Source organism: Rissa tridactyla, chromosome 6 (genome assembly GCF_028500815.1).
Source record: "Rissa tridactyla isolate bRisTri1 chromosome 6, bRisTri1.patW.cur.20221130, whole genome shotgun sequence".
In the NCBI taxonomy this organism is placed as follows: domain Eukaryota; kingdom Metazoa; phylum Chordata; class Aves; order Charadriiformes; family Laridae; genus Rissa; species Rissa tridactyla.
Window position 1 is genome coordinate 49958376 of NC_071471.1, and position 25679 is coordinate 49984054.

General features: G+C 43.8%; 1 protein-coding gene across 1 annotated transcript in view; it reads left to right on the forward strand.

Annotated features, from left to right (window-relative positions):
• NDST2 (N-deacetylase and N-sulfotransferase 2) overlaps positions 1–25679 on the forward strand; it is a 128408-nt gene that overhangs the window by 84756 nt on the left and 17973 nt on the right. The window contains 6 exon segments of the mRNA XM_054206225.1: positions 11278–12676; positions 20126–20213; positions 20405–20559; positions 22059–22211; positions 22213–22245; positions 22626–22754. Of these exon segments, the coding sequence (XP_054062200.1) occupies positions 11684–12676; positions 20126–20213; positions 20405–20559; positions 22059–22211; positions 22213–22245; positions 22626–22754 (1551 nt within the window). The 5' untranslated portion in view covers positions 11278–11683.

The window sequence follows — 25679 nt, forward strand, 5'->3', positions numbered from 1 at the left end:
AAGAAGAAAAAAATCTTGTCTGGAAGTATAGTGTTAATGCATTAATTATTTAGTTATAGTGTTTCTGCAAAGTCGAGTTTGAATTACTTGAATGCTCTAAATGCGGTTGTTTCTCTCCTATCACATCTGTGCACAAGGTTTTAGTGTTAAGTGATCTGAAAACTATAAAGTATCTGTTACCTCACTGAGATCAATTAGCACATTTGTACTTGAGATTTCAACATTAATGACGAAATTTCAGTATTTATAATGTTTTATTGTGTGCATTCTTTAATGTAGGTAATCCACACTGTCAGCTAGCTAATACCACTTTTGTCTCTGTCTGGGAAGCGGTTTACAATTGAAAGGGCAGAAAGCGCTGTAAGAATGTAGTTGAGGCAACTTCCCTGCCTAATGCCTGCTTTTGCTCTCAAATGCTTCTCTCTGGACAAAGGGAAGGGATGAATGCAGTTAAGACAGTACTTGCAAGAGTATTAGATTTGCACAACCAAACCAGCAGTGACTTTACTCAGGATATGGATGAAATAATGCTGTCGTGTGTCCGGAATATTGCAAGACATGGTGAGTTTTAGCCTTGCGGACGTATAAGCCCTTCTCGGTCAGCATTAAATACGTAAGCTATAAGCATGCTGGTGTATTGCTGCTGGAACTCATCTTTGAAGATGAGCTGTTAAGCCTTTTAGACCCTGCTTCTTTTGATTATTAACGGACCTATGTTTTTTAAAAGCAGGCAAGCTATACCTAATGTCTCAGGCAAATTCTGTCTTTAGGCGCTATGTTTCTGCCTCCTTAAGCAATGTGAGCTGTCATTTTCTCCTACTCCCCTCTGACTCCCTGTGTACTCCTCCCTTTATCTCTTCCTCCCACTTTCAGCTTTGCATTTTGTTTCATGCTGCCTCCTATTCCTGGAACAGTCTCCCAGTCTCTGCTGCCAAATCCTCCCTCCCTCTCTCTGCTCTTGCGAACCTGTTTCTTCCAGCAATCATTCCCAAGTTGTTTACTTGACTAATTGTCTGTCTGTATGCTTTCTTTCCTATATCTGTTGTTCTGGATCATGTTTCTTAATATGAGATAGTATGTATGGCAGGATAAAGGAGTGTACTTGCCACTATTTTTTGAGCATTGTTTGCAGTAGGTCTTTATACAATGACTAGTAATAAATTCCCCTTCCCATTTCGAGTGCAGAAATTTTCACTTAGTACACTATTTTCTGCATGCTATTAAAGAGCAGCCATGTTTTATCTCAAGATAATTGCTAGGCTATGGAAAATTAGTGGCTGTATTACAGCAAGTGCCATCAGCTAGCCTGTCTGTATAGGCAAAGTTCAGCTGTGTTTATCAACGTGCATGGAATAGTGGTAGAAAACACAGGGCTCTGTGCAAATCTGGTAGTGCTCAATAACATTAATGTCATTGCACAGCTTCACTAGGGTGGTAATTGCAGTGCCGTGGCTGTTATTTTCCTAGCATGGGCAAGCTCGCAGAAGGAGCTTGTGTCTGCTTACTTTTTATAAAGCATTTCCCTGTCCTTGTTTGTGGAACAAGTTTTACCACAAAAACATTGCAGAAAAGCTGAAAACACACCACGTTACTAAAACTACGTGTTGGTAAGTGGTTATGTTGTTGTATGCAAGTGGTGGATCAAGTCGTCAGGTTTTTTGCAGTGTGTTTTATAGGCTAAATACCTTCCTACCAGGCTAGACCAAGAGAAGTGAGTTCTCTTTCCTACTGAACACCTCGCCATACAGGCTGATGCACGTTTCCACCTGAAGAGAATTTCACTTTTCTGGCAGTTTTATTCTTTCCATTCCAACTGAGACAAGGCAATCTGATCATTGATTTTTAAAAACAAGTTACAGGGATTCTCTGGTTTCAATTCAGTTATTTGAACCAAGTTGGAAGATTTATTAAGAAAGAAAAAGAAACCCTGAAAACACTAATGTTGCTTTAGACTAAGTTTCATAATAAACAGTGTTCTGAATACTTCTATTTTCTTAAGTCTTACTTGTGATATCTGATCTCATATCTTATTGCTACGTGTGAAACTGAAATAGTTTCATAATTGTTTAATCCTGTAGATATTTAAACAAAATTGCAAAATGGCACACAGCACTAACCCCATTAATTTTGACATGAAGGTTAGGCATACGTTTTTCCATTATCCGAAACTAAAAGTGAACTTCAAAACTAAATTTCTTCATGGAAAAACCAATTTCTTGCTTCAAAGCATAAATAATTTCCATGTTAATAATGAAAGATTAATCAGATTTTCAGTAGTTGAATGCACTTCATTGGGAATTTTAGTACCTGTAAATTTGGGAAAACAGTCTCCAAGATAGCTGATTTAGTCTCCAGAACCCATAATTGGGCACCTTACAGTTTTCAGTACCCAGATCTTCTTGTCTTCAGCTGCGGTTCCTAATAGAGGTGTACGTTTTGCTCAATATTCCCGAGCCTTCCTCACAAAACTTCTGTTTTATCAGAGTGTAGATTTGATTCCAAATATGTCAGCTTTTGTTCCTGAGTTTGTCTGTACTGTTAATTAGGCTGTTAATGAGGTCCTGGACTTATTCTGCATAAAGGAGTATTTTAAAGATGTAGCTTCATAGTAGAAAAAAATTCTACTTCTAATCAGTTGACTAATTAAAAATGCAAGAATGTAGCACCTGCTTTAGCAATTTAGTCTATTCAGTGGGAGGAAGGTGAAGAACTAGTGGTGTGTAATTACAGTACAGTTTAAAATGAATTAATATATTTGAGACTTAAGTCTTTTGAAATACGTTTCATTTCTCTGTGTTGATTGTCTAAAAACAAGGTTTCTACAAAGGGGAACAGAAGGTACAGTGTTGAAATTCTAGTTTAAAATGTAGTGAACATGGCATAGTGTCAACTGTGGTGTGGAAATAAGTGTGCATTGCCTGTGTTGCCCTGATTTTGTAACAATTACAAACACAGATGGTTTGAGAGAAAATTAACTAATTCCACCCACATTAAGACAGGGAAGTCTAACAATAGCCACAACTCACTCTTTATCACCCTGTTTCTCTAGCAGACTCCATCCTGCTGTCACTTACACATCCTTCATGCACTGAAAACTAACTAGTGTGTGAAGCTGCTGTAGAGTCCATCAAGGCCATGATGACCCCAAGTAGGCTGGAGTTGTCCTGACCCACCATGCATGGGGTCTGCAGCCACCCTCCTCCTCCTCTGACACAGGCAGCATCCTCAGCAACAGTACCCAAAAGAGGCAAATAGAGGTCGTCAGTGACAGCCACCAGGTTCAACCTGGAATCCAGTGATCACCAAAAGAGTCCGTAGTTATCAGGCAGGTCCAAAGTCAGGTCAGCAAGGCAGAACATACTTGCAGGGTAGTTCAGGTCATGGCCTGAGCTCAGGTACAGCTTGCAGGTCAATAGGTGGAGGCTGGGCAAGGCATTCAGAGGCCGTTGGCGTATGCAGGGCCCTGACAGTCTTCTGTAGAGACTCCTCTTGAGACCTGTTTCTACCATAACCCTTGTGAAAAACCAGATGATGATTTTCATTGCGCAGGTGGCCATGAAGGCTTAGTGAGGGCAGTAGAGCACTTTGCATTTGTTCCTGCCTTGCAAAACCCAGGCCTCCGAACCACTGTCTCAGCCAGCCTGTGTAATTTCCATAGACCTCAAGTCATCCATTTTCCACTCGTTGCACTCTTCTTTCCTTTGCTTGTTTTTACTCATTTTGCCTTTGCTAGACCAGATTTATATCATTGCTTATATAATTTTCCCTTCCTTTTTCTGTAGTGAGTTTGCACTGTGTTAAAAGCTGTCTTGCAGTAGCCTAGCCAGCAAAGATGTGTTTTGTTTTCTGAGTCCAGGAGGCTTATTTATTTCAATCATGCCAACGTAATACAGAACTGATTATTAGAAACTACAAAGACTGGGAGATATGCCATTAGCTTTACGCTGGATAGAGGTCTTGAATAGATGACCTCAGCTGAAGGCAGGAGGGAGCTGCTGTAGACAGCTGGGGAACATGTTCTTTTACAAGCCCAACAAATTCTCACCCTGTGAATATTGGTGCAAATACACAAGAACAGATAAGCACAAGAGCTTTTCCTGAGGTTCTCCTGAGGTGGAGCTTTCTTCTGATGTCAGTTTGGACGAACTTTTCAGTGTAATAGTATTAACCTGTTCCCTACTGTCATATGTTCCTAGATAAAATAGATTGGAAGAGAAGATAAGCTCCTATGTGTTACCTGACAGGAGGAAGCAATTGAATATAGAAGATCAGCCTCTTGCTAATTGAGGTGAAATCTTTAAAGTGTAGCTCAAAGGAAGAACGGTTAGGTTGCTTTCATAGCAATTGCAGATAAACTGTCATAATGTACATTTCTATATTAAGGCACTTCAGCTCTGACTGACACTGAGTTGTCTTGGTTGTGCCACAGTTTGGCTGTATTTCCCCACTTGATTAAGTTACTTAAGAGAAGACAGCAGAGAAGACGTTTTGCTTTCTGCAGGAGGATCGTTTATCTGAATTGTGATAAGCAGGGTGCATGAGGGAGTGGAAATTAGATCCTTGTCCATATCTAATGCGGAAGGAGCTGCATTTATTTCCTGTTCTCACAGTTGAGTTGAAGATGTTCTGCCATGATAGAATATACTTGTTGATTACCAATGTAAGGAGGAGGCTGAAGATGGTGTGTTCCTCCCACATGGGGTGACTGAGATATTTACTTCCCACCTGGGTGGGATTGGAGAGCAACTTGGTGTGCCCTTGTGTGGCAGGCTATAACCTGTGCTAACTCTGGTTCTCCATCCCACAGCTCCAGCTGGCTGGCAGCAGACAGGAGCCGGTGTGTCACGTTATCACCTGGTTTGGGAAAAGGGTTAGGGTCAGAGCATGCATAGACCTATGTGTCAGGAAAGGCACAAAACAGAAGGAAGGGCAAGTCCAGAATGAAACTATGCAGTTCTTGTGGTGGCCTCACACCTGGGTGTTGGAGCTTCAGTAGCACATGAAATAAAGAAGTGGAGATGGCCCTTTGGTTACCTCTGAGGAAAATGCCTCCTTTTTCTCATATGAGCCGTTGCATTATAGAGACCTGTGCAGCCCCAGAGCAGTTACATCCCCTCAGCTGGTGGAAAGCTCTGACATCTGTGAGCATTTCCACTGTCACGATAACTTGTAGTCTTTCCTTTTCATTCTAGCAAAGGTGTGCAGCTGCCAAGCTACATATTATTTTTATTAAGTAGGTAACACTAGCCTATTGAAGGCTGAAATTTTGATTGTTTTTTAAACAATTCTTCAGGTTTCTGATTTGCACATCTGATCTTTAGGCAGGCTGATAAACAAGACAACAACTGTTTTCCCTTCCCAAATTTGTCCTGTGCCGAGACAGTGAAACATATAGGGGTTGTGCTGCTGACATTCAACTTGAGGGAATACCTCAGCGTAAAAGTTTTGACATTGCCTTGCTTTTGAAAATTAGTCAGACCAGTTGTAATGACCCTAACCAGTGAATGTAGTATGATGGAGAGAAGGCAGGGAGCTGAAAACCAGATATCCTGGAAGCTGGATTGGTTTATATCTCTAGCAGATAGTCCTGGGCCATGCCTCTATCATTGGCACATGAAGGACTAAACCTGTTTTTAATTTTTTTGTACTGTAAAGCAGTAAGATAACAAAGATCTGCTGCAAACTAGGTTGTCAGCAGAAGGGATATATCATGTATCCCAACAGCAAGAACCTTGCAGGAATCCTGGGATCCCTGTGCAGCCCCCCGTGGAGCTGGTCTGGCAGTGTGAGATGGCCTCTCCAAGATCCATGCCTTCATGGCACCTTCAAACTGCATTGCGCTGGCACAAGGGTAAGTTCAAACCTGCGGTTGGGTTTCCACCAGGCTGGTCTGAAAGGAGTTCGTGCAGATCTGTTGAGCATCGACTACAGTTTGTTGCTCTTGCAGAAGGTGTGAAGTTGCATACCTGTCTGGGGATGATAATAAAAAAAGAAAAATAGTTATTACTTCATCGCAGAGGTCTTCTCCTCTTATATCAGACTGACACGTTTCAAGCCTGCTGGCCAGCTGGCAGCTTTCCGGCTTACCACAGGTCTGTACCGAAAGAGGCCTCTCCCTGCACGGGGACTTGCCGAAGCAGAGCGCAGCGCTGGCTGGAGGCTGCAAGCCTGGCTGTCGGAGCAGCGTGGGCACCATTAGTGTTTCTTGCCTCTTTGATCTGAGTTTTGTATTCCTTTGGTAGTCTCTCACCACAGGATTTGAGTGGCGGTGGGTGCTAGCTGAAACACACGCCCAGAGCCCAAAAATAGTCTGGGTTGGCAATTACATTACAATGTGGCTGTAATTTTCACAGTATTTTTTTTATCCAATATGTGGAATACAACCAGCATTCGTCCTCCTGAGGGTTCTACTAATTCTTTTGCTGTGTGGCTCACTGTGCTCTGCTGGTGTTCCTTGCCAGGTCCCCACCGTCATGAGAGAAGGGGGGCTGCATGTACCTGGAGGCCCGGCATACAGATACCACCCCAGACAGGGGAGGGGCCATGGTGTCTCGCAATCGAGTAGACTAATGAGGAAGTTTGTGTCACGATGACACCATTAAAGTGGAATGGGTTGGAAAATCAATCAGATTCCTTCTCTGATTACTGTGTAACTTGATTACTGGTGTCCCTCTGGGGCCCAAGGCAACAACCGCCTCCCAGGAAGTGCCGAAGAAAGACCTCTGAATTAGAGCTGTTGCGGATGAGGGCAAGATCCTGCTGCTGTGCATTCCAGAAAGAGGGATTATATTATGAATAATAAAAAAGGATGGGGAAATGTACTCGTGACACTGGTTTTTAGGGTGGTAAGACCTTCTGTAGCTCAGGTAGGAGGGAGCTTGTATGACAGAAGCTCTTGATGAAGGTGTCAGATGACACCCATTATTTTCCATGTGCCTTAGCATAAATGTTCCAGCAGCCCCAAATACAAATATTCTGATCACTGGTTTTGGATAAGTGCTTGTCTTCAGCATTTGTGCTGATCCCCCATGACAATTTCCAAGTGTTGGAAATATCAAGATCAGATGTTAAAACCACACAATTCTGATTGTTATCTTGCTTTCATATCACATCAGTTGCCACATGGCTTAGCAGCTGATAATTCACAAAACAGTTTATGTTTCACACTAGCACTGTATATCACTAGGAAACAGAACATCTAAGTTTTATAAAGCATTTGTCCTGATGCTGGTGATATGTGAGGTAGCTGACCTTACAGCTGATGGTCTCTGGTATAGCGATGCTTTTTGGGAGCCTGCTGAGCCTCCATCCTTGCACCGGTGAAACACTTCATCCTTGCTGTGCATTCTGACTGTTGCCTCCTGCAGTTTGCACTCAGGCAGTCCTGGCAGGAGTTTGGAATGGACCTTAATTTATCTATAATTTTTTTGTGTGTGTGGTGTTAGATTCTAAGGAGTTTGATCTCAGAAGAGGACACAGGTATTTTCTTTTCCTTTAAAAGTGAGCAATTTTCAATGTGATTTTTTTTAATTTTCTTTTTCTTTCTCCAGTATAGATCTTTCTGGGCTTTGTGTTTTGGGTATAGGTTGTTCCTGACAGCTCTCTCTCCTTTTAATATAAATTTTCGTTGGTATATTTGTTTTGTTGCTTTTTTTTTCTTTTCATTTGAACCTAAACCAGCTGATGTGGTCCCCAAAGAGCTAAATGCGTACTGTGCCAGCTGGCATGCCCTCTGGCTGTGAAGCCTTGTTAAAGAGATCGGAGTTGACAGATTCTTGAGCAGCAATCTGATACAGGCCTTTTTTTTTAATTTGTTTTTTCGAGCTCACCCTCATAACAAATGGGGGCTTGTTTGGGAGCTTCGCTAGAGGCTTGAATGGAGTCATTGTTATGAAAACACTGCTGTGATTCAGAAGTGCCCAGCAAAGGGGGTTCCTCTCCCTCTTGCCCCTCAGCTGGGCACTGCAGGTGTGGCAGCCTAGTTTAAACCCTGGTTTCGTCCTTATTCTACAGAATAATCCAGTTGTCTTGTGATTTTCACCTTTAAACTGCTAACCAGGAAACTGAAGCTACAGCTCTTTGCAAAATAGACACTCAGTCCAACGCTAAAAATGAAGTTGGAGAGGTGAGTGAGTGTAACCAGGGAAGAGAAGTGTTTTCCAGGTTGGTGTTTTGGGGGTAAAAAGTTTTAGAAGTATTTTGCTAGGCTTTTGCGTAGATTAGCATACTCTCAGTTTTGTTACTGTTACCGTGGTGTTTAGATCATGAATTCTACCCCTGAAACACTTGCTTGGAAATTTCTGCAGACAACACATGGGCTCCTGAGCTTCTAAGTCCCTCTTTACGTTATTTTCTCCTGTAGAAACAACTTTTTGTCTAATACATGTTAAGATAGTGAATCTTTGAATCCAAAATAGTCTTAATTATTCTATTTTATCCAGTGGGATTAAAAAGCAAAAGGATGTGAGCTATTTGGGAAGACACTGACTTGCAATTCTTAGTCTTCTCAGTCAAAATTGAGTATGTAGGAATGTGAGTGGAATTTTTTGCATGAATTTGTTTCACATGAGTACAATGAAGACCACTTCTCATAGAGGCTGATGTGCATGGAGCTGTGTATATATTATGTCTTACAGAGAATTCACCTCATAAAAAAGATACAGCATTCATTGTATGTTTCTATCTGACCCCTCTCTGCCCTTCTGAATTCTTCCTCTGCCGGCTCCTGCCTCTCTGCAGTTCAGCGTGACTTTGGAGCTCTAGTGCCAAGTACAAGGGTGGTAATATCGTGGCTGTCCTTGCAGAAACAGTGGGATGGGAAAGACTCACTGTGGAGGTGGAAAGGTTATTTTCTTGGTTGCTTTTGAGAGGTGGCACATGTTTTTGGGTACTATGCTGACACACTGGGACATGTATCACTGAGACTGAACTTGACTTGAACTGGAATTACAAACCATATCCTGCAGTCAGTCCAGAGAGTCATGCATTCAAAATCAGTTGTTGCTTCAGAAACAAAAAAAAAAAAAAGGAAAAATTTAGCTGAATTCTGTTTTTTACATTGTCCCATAGTAATTTCTCCCCTTCTCTCCTTTGTCCTTTTTCCAATAAGAAGTTAACAGTATGTAGAGACAGAACTGAAAGACGATCGGCTGTCTATGTTGTAGAAAACACAGCTTATTGTCGCTGTCTGAGCTGGATTGCCAGAGCGAGCTCTGTCTCTATAGAGGGCCATTTGGGAACGGAGACTCGATCCATTTTGAGTCTGGGGAACAGAAATTATTTTTTTAAATCTTGATTCATCTGCTGCCTTGCACTGTGACCTTCAGTAAGATTTGCTATGTCGCCGTTTCTCCAGTTGAAAATTATTTCTGTAATATACTTTGCATTTACAGTCTACAGCTATTCTGAAGACCTCATCGGGGCTAAGGTTTCATTGTGCGCTACACAGGCCAGTCCCTGCTCTGCTGCGCTTATGGCATAGAAGTTATTTGAGATAATACTTAACGTTCATTATAAGGCTTGTGTATAGAGCGCTCTGACTCTTTTCCATCTGCTGTCACAGAGTTAGCAATATTACATCTCTTCAGATAAAATCTGCTTGAGTTTTTTTGTCTACTTCAAGCTGCACCAGGAGTTTGGAAAACAGCCTGGTGGGAGTCTTTACAGTGGGACTTTTGGCCTCATCTGTGAACTGATATTTTCCCTGACTCACAAGGATTTTTTTCTGTTTAGTAATACACATTACAAAATAAGCATCTGTCTCACAAGTAATTTCTTTTCTGGTGGAGCAAAATAAGCATTTGTCTTAAAAGTAGTTTCTTCTCTGGTGGAGCTAGTTGTTAAAACCCTGACTTTACTGTATAAAAACCTTATGTCTGTCTGAAACTTGTGGAGAAACTACTTTTCTAATAATCTTTGTTTTATCAGAATGATAGTAACAAAAACGCTCAAAAATGTGAGGAATGGAGAAAGAATGAAGAACTGTTCTGGTAGTACTTTTGTTATTGTTGCTCTTGTGCCTCCTGGTGTTGTAGGCTGTGCCAGTTGAGCAGGTGGTTAGAGGGATTGTACATGGTGGAGCACGTCTGCAGGAGTGTGGGTGTGTGAAGACGAAAGGTTTTGAGAGAAAAAAAAGTTTTTTAAACTTTTACAGGGAGCTCATTTTGAGCATCGCTGACTTGGTGAGCAACATCTGGCATTCATTCTTGCACTGTGCTGGGAGGGGCAGCTGGTGCTCCCCAAAAATGTGCCTGTATCCCAAGTAATGTACACCTGGGTGTTGTTACTCTGGTAAGGGAGAGAAAACTACACAGTGATTTTATTTTATTTTTAAACCAAAGAACAATTTAGTTACTTTCCATGGTGTTTATGTTTTAGATGGCTTGGTGTTTGTTGGCTTTGTTGAGCATTTTATCCTGGAAAAATAACAACATATGGTGAAATAGTGTGCTGTCATAAACACAAAGCGGGAGGTGAGAGAGCTTCGTAGCAAGAAACTTTCACGTATTTGAGACCAACCCAAATTTACATCGTGCTGTTGGTGATTTAAAACTGGCTTCATGCTCCCCAGTGGCATATGAGGGAAGGTGAGGAAGATTTCAGGACATGTTTCCTCTCCAACTGCCACTGAATCAATTGGCAGCAGTTAGGTGTGCAGTGAGTGGGCAGCCTGTGCCCCCTGGCTCCGTGACGCCTGAGGGATGATGCCTCTCCAGAATTGTGTTTTGAGAGCCTTGGAAGAACATGAGTTCCCAGGACAAGAGGGACAGCCTTGTAAAGAGAGGAAACCATGGAAAATCAGGAGCTGCAGGGCAGGAGAGCTGGTGGGAATTCGAGCTGTCTTGCTAGGTTCGGGACAGCCGTATCCTGAGGGCCTAGGAAGTCACTGGCAGGGACTTCGGACACATCATTGTTAGTGTGAGAACAAGTCAAGACGGAGAATGTGAGGGCTATCTCCTCCTCTTGTTAATTTTGAAATATAGGCTAGAGGGGGAAGGCCAGGTGCACTGGCTCTATTTGCTGCAGTGTGGGAGAATCTCACCCAAGGCGAATGCTGATTCCCTGTGCACTGTCAGAACCCTTCTTCCAAAGGCCATTGCAATTGTTCTGCCAAGCTCCCGCACAAATGCTGTGCGTCACTTCCCAGGGAACAGGTCTGCCTGCTGACAGGCGAGTGATGCTGCCCACCTAGCACCTGCTGATCCTGCCATTTCATCTCAAACCCGTTAAATACCATGAATCCATACTGAGAATTGACTTTTTCTTTTTAAATTGCAGGATGCAAAGAGAAGGTGCCATCATGTGAATGCGAAACAGCTAAATGAGAAACAGGACACCTGTGAAGGCTGAGCTGAAACTGCTTGTGCACAGGAGGACAGACTGATTTGCTGTTGGAGACGTGATTCAGGAAACCCCCCTCCTCCAAAAGACTTTCCTGAGTGAAAGGAGAGGAACAGGAGGAAGCACACAAAAGAGCAATGGGAATTGAGGGCCATGGTTACTTGAGATAAATGGCAGATCCCTGGGAGTCTAGCATTGTAGCTGTTTGCTTTAGCTTTGTCTCTCTCTGCAGCTGCTCTTTCTTTTTTGCGAGCTGCTGCTGGGTACTGCCACGGCAGCACAGGAGATTTCAAGAGCAACGTGGGTGCAGAGAGTGAGGAGGGGGTGGGCAGCCCGCCTCACCATGATTCAGTTGTGGAAAGTAGTGCGGCACGTGCGACAGCTGGAGCTCCACAGATTGATCCTGCTGCTCATTGCATTCAGCCTGATCTCCATGTGCATCCTGGCTTACTACGTAACTAACAGTCCCAAAATCAAGGAGCCACCACCCCTGCCCTTCAGTGACTGCAGCAACCAGCACCGCATCTTGATCCCACCGCAAGCCAGCTGGAGGCTCACGAAATCTGTGGACACCTCACGCACAGATCCTGTGGTGCTAGTCTTTGTGGAAAGCATTTACTCCCAACTGGGGCAGGAAATAGTGGCCATCCTGGAATCTAGCCGGTTTAAATACAGGACAGAGATTGCCCCTGGCAAAGGGGATATGCCCACCCTGACAGACAAAGACAGGGGACGCTACGCTCTTATTATCTATGAGAACATCCTTAAATATGTGAACCTTGATGCTTGGAACCGAGAGCTGCTGGACAAATACTGTGTAGAGTATGGAGTGGGGATTATAGGCTTTTTCAAAGCCAACGAGAACAGCCTACTCAGTGCACAGCTCAAGGGTTTCCCCCTTTTCCTACATTCCAACTTGGGGCTGCGGGACTATCACATCAACCCTAGTGCTCCCCTGCTCTACGTCACCCGGGCTAATGAGGTGGAGCAGGGTCCCCTGCCTGGGGATGACTGGACTGTGTTCCAGTCAAACCACAGCACCTACGAGCCGGTGCTGTTGGCCAGCACGAAGTCCTCGGAGTCCATTCCTCACCTGGCCACCCACAAAGCATTGCATGCCACGGTGGTGCAGGACCTGGGTCTGCATGATGGGATCCAGCGGGTTCTCTTTGGCAATAACCTCAATTTTTGGCTGCACAAACTCATTTTCGTGGATGCCATTGCCTACTTGACTGGCAAGCGCCTCTGTCTCACACTTGATCGCTATATCCTCGTCGACATTGATGATATATTTGTGGGAAAAGAGGGCACTCGCATGAAAGTGTCTGATGTAGAGGTAAAATTTCCAGAATAACTACAGGCCCCAGACAGATTTCTAGTGTGTGTGGTATGCCAGGAAAGTCAAGGTTGCATTTAATTTGAGTGCAAGAGTTGATTGCTGCAATTGTTTTCATTTTAAACAGAGAAGTAACCTGCAAAGATGCTGAGGCACCGTATTTGTTGCTCTCAACAGTTTTGCAGGTTTAAATGGAGCATTTTTCATTTTGGAACCTGTAGCTGGCCTCTCTGATTTTAAGAGGAGGATGCCTGTGATGGTCTGTCCTGTCTCCTCTTTAACATAGAGAACAAGCATATGCAGATTTCCTCTGTCAACCTGTTTGTAGCTGTAAACTCCACCTTTCAAAAGGAAAAGGCAAGTTGTGTTAGAATAGTATAGAAAAATTGTGGGGTTTATATTATTATTTATTATGATATATATATAAATGGTATATATTATACTGCAAAACTGTTGGCCAGTCCATGCGGTGTAAACTGCTACAGTTTATGTTTTAGCCATCTAGCTTTTCAGGATATAACCAAATTGGGAAAAGAAAGGTTTTCCCTTACTCTTCATGACACGCCCCTCATATCCTCCACCAGCAACCCCCATCCCTGGGCAGGGACTATCCAAAAATTCACCAGGGAAACATGCTCAGACTGAGCCTTCATGAGAACCATCTCTGTGGCTTCGTGATTGGGAAAGAGAGATGCCATCTTTGTGGTTTGCTTTCCTTGGCAGTTCCTTAAATAATACAGTGACTTATTAGGAAAGGGTATGTGAAAAGCACAGAGAGAGAGATTTTGTGGAGGAGAGGGACGCAAGACAGGCAAAGGAGAAAACAAGTGGGAAAAAGGTAAGAAACTAAGTGCCCCTTCTAATTCTCTGTGTCCTTGAAAGTACGTGATAAAGTGTTCTGCTAAGTCTGTGATATACTGTGATATACTATGCTGCCTCATGGAGACAAGGGCTTGCCTTTGTATCTTCCCCATCAGTTCTGGTTTGTAGCCATTGAGGTAGGTGCATTGCCTGTTTCTCCAGGTGTGCTGAGGTTGTTCCCAGAGATGTGAGGCCCCAGGCCTTTCACTCTGGATTCCCATTTAGCACTTGCCCTTATGTAGGTCCTGGATGGAGTTCCCAGAGTACCAGCCATGGTGACGATAAGCCTATGACAGCAGCTGCCTTAGCATGTTTCCAAAACAATTTCAAAGTGAAGCACCCTTTAACCTTTCATCCAAGGGCACAGAACATTTGAGGCAAAGGTATAAAACAAAATACTGTTGTACATGCGTGTCCCCTTACCTGAACAGAACCGCATCTGTTACATGTTCCCAAGAGCACTCTTACACCTCACTAGGAGTCTTACCACCTTTTCTACATGTTTTATGCATCCATGCAAGACATACCTCAGTTCATCTCCATTTTTTCAAGTATTTGAGATTTTAAGTTCTGCTTCTGATCCCAAGTTTAGCTCGAGTAAAAGGAAGCCCTTGCATTCTGTTTGGAGCTAGCTTTATCTTCTCAATTCATCTGAAGCTGCATGCCTGAAGCAGCTCTCATTGCATGGCATATTATTCATTTTACTTGCTGCTCTCTTTAATAATTCTTTAGAGCCATCTTTGACCATAACTCTGTAAGCAAACAGGTATCGAAAAAGTGATTCCAAGCAGAGAGATATAGAAAAATGGAACAGTTGTATATAATACTTATTTAGAAAATACTAGAATTTTCCTCATTTCACTTCAGTGTCTCTGTGTTTTGAGGTGCTGAAACGCTTTGAAAGCTTTTGTTTGAAGGATCATAATCTTCTCTTGGTCCAAAGCAGGCCCTGCACCCTCTAGTCCAAACTGGCAGAGATTCTCACCTCTGTAGTGTTTTTGCAGGTTACAGACCCGTGTGAGAAAACAGGAGATAGGTGGCCAAAGCTCTTGGAAACAAAGGCTGCTCTAGTGATGTTAAAAACAAACCCAGACAAGATAATTCCAAAAGATGCTTTGTTTGGGTTTTAACAGGGTGAAATGGAGGAATAATCTGAGATCAGTAAGCAGAGAAGCTCGGCCAAAGCAGATAAAACCCAGATTTATCCATTTAAAAGAAGCTGTCTGATTGCAGAGCCACGAGAGGTTAATGAATTTTTATTTTTTAAAAGCGAGAAATAACTGCATGGATTTGTTGATAGCCTCTCGCCGTGGGGAGAGAAGGGGATGTAATAGTGACAGAACAGCTGGCATTTTCTTTGGCCTTTGATATGAAAGCTCTGTTTCGGGGCTGTTATCTCAACACACAGCTCCTTATCTTAAAGCTTAGATTACACTGGTCAGGGTAGTGGTTTGAAGATTGGATGTTGTGTGAAGGTATAAAATTGACTCTGCTGTCCCAGTGAGCCTGTTTGCCATATGCAGGTCCACGTTCAGAGAGCTTCCCAGACAAAATTACTATTAAAAGAAAGTGCTGAATATAATTTGATGAAACGCGTGCCCATGGTAGATGTCCTTTGTGAGAGGAGGAATGTTTTTATTTGTGATGCTTAAAGCAAGGCTGAATAGCTTTCTTCTTTAAAAAGAAAAAAGGAATCGTGCTTTAAAGATGATAACCCTTGAGTTCCTGTTTCTGCTGAAGGGCTGCAGCAGGAGCTTGCAGTCCTCAGTTGAAGTGAAGCAGTTGGAAGTTGCACAGGGAAAAGGTTTTTCCCTTGTAAAGTCTACCAAAGATTTGAGCTGCATGTAATTAACAAAACGAAATCTCGGAGAATCCCTTCTCAGTTGTTCCACATTCAGTCTCTTCTATAATCATAATCCTCTGAATTTACCAAACCTCCATGGAACTGGCCAACAAAGACAAGCGGTTTCTAATGCAAAAGGATCTGGCTTTTACGCCCCTTCCTGGTCATCTTTAGGTATGAGAAAAGAGATTAAGTAGATGAGTTCTTGCCTCTTTTGCTGGTAATCTCTACAAGGGCATAAATAGTGAGCAATCAATGCTAGCAAGTCTGAGAGCAAGCTAAGTGAATATCAAGGGCAGTCATTTCATTTTGGGTTACGAATGGTGAGGGTGGAAGGGAGAGAATCTAGTGAGGATGGCTGTCAGCCAGCTCTTGCCTTTTAAATTGCAAAGGATGATCTTACCTGGAATGAAAATATCCATCAGTTTCTAACTCCCTGATTCTAACATTGTAGGGGAGGTAGAAATACCAGTACCGGGAATGCTTTCTCTTTGGACAGTGCTGTTCTGAGCTATGCCAGTGCAACTGCTGGGCAGTGAGAAAACTGCAGAAAATCCTCTTGAGAATGTGCTACCCAATGTCCACAGGGGCAGTTCCTATGAAGAAGGTGTTTCAGCAACATGTTCCTAGTATCCTTTGCCAGGAGCATTTTAGAAGAGGCTGTCAAACTCTCTGCTTTCTTCTTTATCATCTGTTTCTCTTCATTTGTCCATGTAGTGTTTTCCTAGACCCATGGTACCCTCTCTTCCCAGCATCTGACTCTCAACCTTATTTCCCTTTTGTCGTTTGCCTCTTTTTAGAGGGACCTGAGATAGGAGAGGTAATATTTAGGATTTGTATGAAACAGATAAAATCTCTGCAAACATGTTTGGAAATGAAAAATTTCATAGCTAAAAAAGCAGAATTGCATGAAGGTTTAGCCCTGTGTTATTGTGATGCCAAGGACATCATGCCATTTTAGGGTTAGGATTAGGTCCTAAAGAAGCAACCTAAAAGAGGCTACCGTCAGGGTGCTATGGCTTCCCCCTATTTCTTCCTCTCTCCTAGAATTTTAACCCCCATAGAGAGAGTTTTTGTCTTTCACTGGATGGCATCAGAAGCTTGTAGTGACTGTTGAGTAAATCTTTACAGATCCATCAGTGAGATTATATAGATTTTTTTAATGTGTTGCAACAAAAGGCACAATTTTAAATATTTTTCCCCAAACATTTGCCTAGAAGTAAATATTTATCATTACTTGAGATCATAAAAAAGCCTTTTTTAAAGTGATGGGCAACAAAGATCTGACTGAAGTTTAGACCTTTTTTGCATTATGTCCAGAAATGTGCATTGGAATGTAGATGTCTGTCACTTGGGCCTGTAGCGTGGCTGCCCCAATTAAGTACTGAAGGCCTCCAAAAATACAGGTCGTGAGTCGCGGAGGATGCTCTCTGATAGACTGTGACAAGCATGAAGCAGGTCTGGCCTTGATGTGGCTTATGAGCTGTGGTGGCCGGTGCTGGGAATCTCTCGGAGACCCCATCCGTTCCTTCATGAGGTGAGCCTTGCTGAGCTTCTCGCAGGGAGCTTAGCTGGGGAAAGGGCCTTTCTGGCTAGCTTGTGGGCTTGCCTAGATCTCTGAAGGATTTTTTGAATAGGAGATAGTTAGAAAATATAAAAAAGAAATACTTGGAGGAGTTGGAGGAGCAGTTTTCTAGAGGAAGAAAGTTTCCTTTTTAGAGATGGGGGATAGATAAAATGCTAGTCTTCTGTCCTGTACCATGTGAACAACTAAATTTCTTAAATATGCACATGCAGATCTATTTGCATCTGGCTAGCTATTTTATATCTTAGTGGATAGCCTACTCCACATTTCTTGATTGCCTTTCATTTAAGAATCTCAGAGCACATTATGGATATAAATGAAATGCCACTTGAGTCACCTGTAAGATATTATTAGTACTGTCATATTCATTCTACTTTATAAAAGAGAAATAGAGAGCAGTGGTGTCAGAGAGGAGAGAAGTGCCATCTTCCCGGCCCGTTCCCACTTCTGCATTGTTTCATCTTACTACAGTTCACAGACCTCTTTGAACCAGTGTGCTAGGGAACAGTGGGTGCATAATTTGTTGAAACAAACTTCCAAATATTTTACTTGACACCTTAGTCTCTTTTATCCTCTGCAGGGGAAAGGCATTTCTTCAAACCTATGCTGTGCCACCTTATGGATGTGGCTGTGAAAAGGACCCAGCATCAGCAGAGGGGTGGCACACAATTAGCAATAAACGTGCCAAGAAAGCAGGACTCCATAGGGCTCCATAGTCTCAGAATTTCTGGGGCCCCCACAGTTCCTCTCCGGTCCTTCCCCGGACACAAACGGTTGCTGCCTGCTGGAGCAGGGCCTTTTGGGATTTATCATCAGACAGATGTGTCGTCATGGTAACCCCAGACAGGCTTTAAATCTCCCTCTGTGCAGAGGAATGCTAAGCCTCTTAGCTGCTGTCTTTCCTCTCCACCTTCCTACCCAAGCTTGAGGAGCTGGATGTGCCTTTCAGGGCAGCAGGGAAGAAGTGGTGAGGCTTGGGACAAGTCTGGAGACAAGAAAAGAAAGTGGCACTTTCCTTTCTAAGTTACTGGGTGATGTATTCAAGCTGCTGGTCCCAAATTTGCTATGGTATTGTCATCCAGCTGGGCAGACAGGTGCTTCTCTGTAGAGACATGCACAGCTCTTAGTCTGTGCTCTCTGATATATGGGATGAGTCCCTCTGTCTCATGGGGTCTCTCTATGGGGAACTTGACCTCCCATTGCCTATTCTGGATCTTGCGCAGCAAAGGAGCCATCAGTGCTGCTTGCATGTCACCTTTTAAAAGCACTGTCTGTGTTTGTGATGGGTTCTGGAGACGTCGAGTGCCATACGTTTCTCAAAATATTACTCTGTGGTGGGGGCTGGGGTAAGGATGTGGTAGGCATGTGGCCATGGAGGAGCTGGGATCTTTGAAATTTGTCCCAAGCTGATTTGATGTCACTTGTGTGGCTGTGGGGAGGAGGAGCAGGCAATTAAGTGTGTCTCTAGGGGAAAGTCTGAAAGCTTGGTTCCTTCAGAGAGAGCATGGAGAGCATCTGCAGCGCTGCAGAAATAATTTGTCTGGTTTTCCCACCTTGCCGAGTGTGAGAAGTCATGGGCTGCCTGCCTTGGGAATAAAAATGCTCAACAACTCTGCTCCAAGATACATTTGCAGTGGAAGGGTAATTGTAGTAAATTACATAAGTCATCATTTTAAAATTAGTGTGATGATCAGTGTTTGGTCAACTCTGTTTTGAAATGTTAGTGACAGCAGTGATTTGTCAGGATATCCTTAAGAGGTAGGTGTCGAGGCTGGTCCCTCCGCTGAATGAGAGTCTGCGTTTGTGAATGCACTTTCACCGCCTGGGGAGCAGCATGCCTAAACGATGCTACAGACCGTGAGCCATGTGAAGGCAGCGTTGTAGTGCTCTTCTGGGGAGGGGCAGCTGATACAGAAAGATCTGCCCGCCTCCCCTGCACAGTTTGAAAAGTCTGTATGTTTTCCCCAGTCTTATGTGCCAAGTTGTTTGTGTATTTGCATCTAGCCCAAGTCTGCTGTGGAAAGGTCATCACCTTCACCTTGGTGCAGCCACTGATCCATTGCTTTCTCAGAAAAGCTATTAAAATCTAAATAACTGCCTGGGCAAGGACCATCTCTGTCACCTGCCAACAGCCCTCCTGCCAGGTCCCTATTTGATTGAGAACTTCTCCCATAGGGAGCTGCACCAGTGACACTTTCCCCGAAGCACGCAGGTAGCAGCCGAGCGTGCATCTCGGGGCTTCTCTATTTTTATTGTTTTCCAGCAGAAGAAATTTGGCTGGAATTAGTTTGTCTTACAAGTAAGTGACATACTGAGCCTCTGGGATTTTTTTTTCTGTCAAGGTTGTCTGCTGTCTTACTCCATATGCTGCGGGACCTTGGGGTTTGTGGCACAAGGCTCCTTCCCTTTGGCTATAGGAATTACTTTGGACATTTAAAGCAGACACAAGTGAGAAAGAGAGAACTTGTAGATGTCATGACTGTGAATCTCAGCTCCCCCAAGTTTTCTTTACAGAATACAGGAAACTTCCCTGCTACAAAAGCGTTTTGGCACTTTCAAGGGACACAAGGACAAAGGATACATCCCTGCCGTGGCAGGACTCCTTGCATGGGTAGTTCTGCAAATCCACCTTTCCTCTCTAAATACAAGCCCTTTCCCTTTGGGTCACTTAGTTACTGTTCATGATATTGTTGACTTCTCTTCCTTCAGCTGTGCACCATGTGCTGCCCCATCCTCCATTTCATTAACATGTAGGCTCAGAGAAAGGGCAGAGGTTCAATAGGAAAGTCCCAGCCAACGTGGGATGGGAGGGGAAGGGAGCATTGAGGTTGAACCTGGAAAGACTAAGGGATCTTTTGCTTGGAAGTGAGATTTATGGTCCCTTTGCGTTAGCACAGACACACTGTGCCCTTCACATTGAAGTGGAGAGCATCATCTGACTGTGATTTTAAAGCAGCATCATTTAGTACAGCAGGACTACTTCAGGTAAAGACTCTGTATGTGGAGCACTTGGCTACTCTGCTTCACTCCACAGGCAACAATGCTTTAAACCCCATTCCCTCTGATACCCTCTTCAGACCAAACTGGGCACCAGTAGAGCACAGGGAAATGTTACAGAGCAACTGAATACAAATGTTTCTTTTTCCTTTCATTCAAACAGGCTTTACTGAGCACCCAGAATAAGCTGAGAACTTTAGTCCCAAATTTCACCTTCAACCTGGGCTTCTCAGGGAAATTCTACCACACAGGTAAGCCCTTGGCACCCTTTTGTCCCAGTGCCTGTGTACGGCCCCCATGTTCGTGTGTGTGTGTTACGCGTTAGGGAGAGCGTGATTTTCTGTTGGAACGACTCAGCATTGCAGGGGATTAGCCACTGCTTTGAAACATTGAGCCCTTCTTCTGCCTTTTGTTTTTCCATTTCCTTTTCTGCTCTCTGTAGGTACAGATGAGGAAGATGAAGGGGATGACATGCTGCTCAAACACAGGAAGGAGTTCTGGTGGTTCCCTCACATGTGGAGTCACATGCAGCCTCATCTTTTCCACAATGTCACTGTGCTGGCTGAGCAGATGAAGCTCAACAAACAGTTTGCTGTGGTAAGGGGCGTCACAGTTTATTTACTTTACAGTACTAATACTTAAACACTCTTCTTCTGGAATAGCTGTTTGGACGCTGCTGAGCCCAAATACTAGTCTAGTAACTCAGCTGCATTTAAGAACGGCAATTCTGAAAGTTTAAATTGGTGTGTGGCTCCTGCTGTCTTCAGGCAAGAAACAGTTCCATGCCTGCCTGTGCAATGGGAAGTGCTTCCTGGCACCTGCGTGGCCCCAGGCAGCTCCCTACGTTCCAGGGTGCAAATCCCAAGGCTCTTGTTTACTGAGGTGTGAACTTGTAGCATTGCCATCCAAATCCAATTAACTTACAAACTCTGGCAGTGAGAAAGCATTTCCTTTTCTATCCTTATTCACTGCGGTTTTGTAAGGAAGTCACCTGGTTGGTAGTGTAGACTGCTCTGTGTGCTAACTTCTGGCCTGTACAGGCAATGCTGGAGGAAGTTACTTATCTAGGAAGTCCAGGGGAAATTCCCTGGGTTTTGGCAGGGGAGGGGGAAGCCTTGAACATCCTGCATTGCTGGAACAATGTCTGCTTGAAGCTTACAGCCCAGATCTGAATATAGCGTACATGTTTCTCTGAAAAGAAATGTCCTCTTCACCTCTAGTTTGGTTCTTTTGATGGTAATCCCCTTGGGAATAGCAGGCTGCTGTTTTGTGTTCCCATGACACACACAGATTAGGAATGATATTGAATTCAGAGCACAGTTGCAGCATTATAGAAACAATTTAGGCTCTTTCTTTTCCTGGTTAAATAACAGTGTAGTCTTTTGCAAAGAGAGACAAAGCACAGAACACAATTACGCATATTTAACGTAAAACAGGCTAGCAGTGGGAAGGAGAAGGTTGTTGCTTCATTTAGGGGCTCTGGGTTTATTGTATGCCACCAGGGCAGAGCTGTCATCATTCATATTGTTACCAGAACCACACAGCGGAATTAAAAACCATGAAATACAGATATTTCCTGTCATTTTAGTATAGCTCCAGGCCCCATATCTTCACCCTCAACAGTCTCTTGCTTCGTGTCTGCTTTTCTTTGAATTGCTAGAGACAAGACAGATCCCAGTCGTCATCTTCCTTTCCTTCTATATTAGTTAAGGAAATTTTGTTTTCCTCCTCTAGTGACTCAGATCTAGGCATTGTGGGAGTGAGATGTGTCACTTAACAGCATTGATTAGTTTATAGTAACCAAGGAGCATGACCTGAGGCTTGTGAATTAATCTGATTTGTCACACCTGCAAGCTACAAAACCATTCTTACAGCAGCTGTTACCAATGCTGAACGTCCTTGTTGATACCGAACCACCCTTATAGTTCTATAGATGCATAAAACAAGAAGTACAAGCAGTCTTTCAGGTTTCCCAGACTGGAGAGTTTTCATGTTACTCATCACGTTGCTCCAACTTGGAGTCTATTGCTAAATATGATCCTTATTAAGGATGTTAGTTAAATATTGAATTATCAATCTTCATATTCTGCTTCCAGGAGCATGGGATTCCCACAGACTTGGGCTATGCCGTAGCCCCCCATCATTCTGGGGTTTATCCTGTTCACACACAACTCTATGAGGCATGGAAATCAGTTTGGAGCATCCAAGTAACGAGCACAGAGGAATACCCACACCTGCGGCCTGCGCGGGTACCGGCGTGGGTTTATCCATAACGGAATCATGGTGAGCACAGCTGGGCAAGCAAGGGACCTGCATCAGAGACACTGATCTTAATACCACCAGTGTTTCCAAAACCATTAGGTCAAGCAAAGAGAAAAAACTTGGCTAAAGCCAGTTTTTGTCTTTTTTAGTACAATTCAGAGGTCAGCACTGAACAGAGAGCAAAACCAAGCATAACAAGGCTAAATTGAGATCCCACTGACTTGGTTGCGCTGTGATGAGTAAATATGTTTGGGAGGAATATCAAGAGTCCACTGAACCTGTGTCGCTTATGTCCCTTACTCTTTGTGTATTGATCCACAGAGTGCTGCTTTGACACGTTCACGTGTAGATGCTGTTGCGTTTGCCTCTTATCTAACTTTGCTTTTCTCTGATATTGCCAGGTTCTGCCTCGACAGACCTGTGGTCTTTTTACTCACACTATCTTCTATAATGAATATCCCGGTGGCTCAAAGGAGTTGGACAAGAGCATTCGTGGTGGTGAACTCTTCCTGACGGTGCTTCTGAACCCAGTAAGCTCACCTGAAAGGGGAATCAGTGTATGGGTGTCTTAGCTTACGTGCCTGATGTGAGAATGGACTAGATCCTATGGGAGATTCAGTATAACCAGCCGTCATGGTATGGGTATCTCCAGTGTGATGCTAAGAAGCTGTGAAAAAGAGGGCCAAGGAAGTACCTGCTAGTTAATGCTGCCTCGCTTTACATACTGCCAAGGAAGCATCAGTATTGAGTGTTGACAAATGCAACACTTCACATATAGAAACTAGTCAGGGTGACGTGCTGAGCACGGCCCAATATGGAATGGGTGTTACCTCGGCTGCTGCAGAATCAGAAGTGAGATTGGCTCCTTCTCTTCCAAGCACATCTGCTTCCTGTTGGCTTCTCCCCTGGCTCACTGATGAGTTTTGTTCAGAATAATTGCTTTCTCTGGGCTTTTGTTATGGAGTGTTCTCCCCTTTCTTCCAATATGTATACGCTTGAAACAATTTCTGCATGCTTTTTTTGTGATGTAGCTGTCACCCTAAGGCATTTTTGGGAGATCTGGGTCTGACACAGGTGTTTCTCTTTCCCTTTCAATACTTGACAGTTCCCTCAGGCCACCAAGCTAATGTAGTACTTCAACACCCTGCACTCCCTTCCCTTGAACGGCAAATCACATGAGGTTCTCGCTTCCTATTGAAGCTGGGAAGATGTACAAGGTGGCAAGAGACACACAAAAAGATAAGTCATTTTTAGAAAAAACCTGAATGGATAGAATTAAGAGATGAAGCTTTGTAGGCCTCTCCAACCGCAGATCACACTCCCTCACGTTCCCGCTTGTTGGCTGCAGTAGGAAGACATGCTGCTCATTTTGATTGTACAGTAACTTTCTCAATTCCCCACCTGAATTTGTTTCTCACTAAAGCTGATTTGGCACCTCTTGTCCTCCCTTTCTCTGAACGGGCACTGCCCTGCCAGTTTTAGATAGTTATTATAGTTAGATAGTTATTATTTTAGATAGTTAGAATGTCTACTTCTGCAGCCACTCGTGAGTTTTAATGGTATTTAATCTCTCCTTTTCTCATGACTTCCAAACTTCTACTTTCTTACTTCTTTATACATCTTTTCCAACAGTGCCTGAGTATGGGAAAGAAGCCACGCAAGCAGATCTGTAGAGAGCAGAGAGAAAGTAGGTTGTTTCTCGCTAGCTTTCTAGGTGGGAACCCTGGAGTACTGGTCCCAGTCATTGAGTACTTGTTTGTGGGATTTGTTGTGTACAATCAGTGGCTTTGCTCACCGTGATGTTTTCTTTGATTCCTTCCTTCTTTTGCATCTTGATTGCAGGGTCGAATATGCAGCTTTAGACACTTTTGGTTGGGGCTGTAGAGGCTCGGTGAATCAGAAAATCAAGTTTTTTTCCTCAATGAGCTTAAGTTTTTCTTGTCTCTTGCTTTTCCTAGTGTTTAGTGCCTCTCTGCTCCTAGGAGTAGAACTGATCGTAACAAGATCCTCGCAGTGTGCACTGAGTGCATCACACAGAACAGGCTATAGCTTACAAACAGGCCCTGCGTTTCTGAAGGTTGCTAGGCTGTGACCAGCTCTAGCTTGGTGTATCATCTGCAGGAGGTATGGGTCGACAATAGTCCTAGCTAAAAAGCTGTAGGGGTTCATACTTCCAGGTTTGGAAGCCACCTTCCATCCACGAGGTCTGGATGCCAGCCTTCTGTCCCTATCGCCTGAGACACAATTGTTATCTTTACACACAACAACCAAATCTACCTGCTTAATAAAAGACGTAGTAAGGAGAAGGCTATTCTTTGTATTACCTATAGAGTGATCGGTCAGATGGAAAGAAACTGTTTTCTTCTCTGACCATTGTTTTTCTGCTCTTCCCATATTCTGGGTGAATTCTGCCTTGTTCCCACTTCACAATTGTCAGATCTTAATGCCTGCAGAAATAGCCACTGTGAAACTTAAGAGCTCGGAAAAGCAGTTGCCGGCCTTTAATCCAGACGTCATTGCTGGTCTAGGAGGCTGTGCCAAGGAATTTGTAGAAACATAGTTTCTAGAGCTACCCATTAAAATTTGCTGATAAGCATGTGACAGTCGAAGCAGCTGTCAGTGATCTGTGATCCAAAAAGTTTAGGAAGATTGTGCTCTGGTACAGGATGAGCTTATTTGCCAGATTTACTGTTGGTTCTTTGTGGTGACTTTTAAAAATCTTTCAGGTGCCTTCAGATGCTTCCGATGTTTACACTTCTGTTTTCCTTTTGACAGTAGAGCATTTCTCTCTCTGTCAGCAGTGGAGTGCTGTGCTCTAAGCTCCTCGTCATTGCTCCTGTTTGCACAGTGACTCAGGCCCTTGCATTCCTCCCCTCGCTGATAGAGCCATCTCACGGACCTGATAGAAAGCTGGCCAGCCCCGCAGCCCCAGCAGTGATCCGTAGCAGACTTGGACCAGGCTCTTTCAGTCCTTTTTGGTGCTTCCAGCTCCTTTTGAGTGGGTATACACATGCAGGAGTCTCCAAGCCTGTATGCGTGTGATTAACCCCACAGTGCAAACAGAAGATGTTTGATTTTCTGACTAGTGAACAAGGTCTGATGTCAAGAAGGACAATAGCTGTTGATGTTCAGCAGACAGGCTGCCATGTGCCCAGTCGCTATTTCCCAGAAGCAAAGGGCATCTTTATGATCACTTCTCACAAACACTTTTGCTCACACTACACAGGAGGTTTACTGCTGTGCCCACAGCTGCTTGTTTCATATTGCAAGGATGCTCATACCCTCCAGTTTGCTGTATTCTGGGCTCTCTGTGACCTTTCCTCTCATATTTTCTCAGTGTGTAGGAAGGGAAACCATGGCATGCTGACAGTGGAAGGGAGGGGGAGAGGAGGGAGATGTTGTTACCAAGCCAGTTCCCGGGGTCACTGGGTGTGGATGGGAGGGAGGGAGAGATG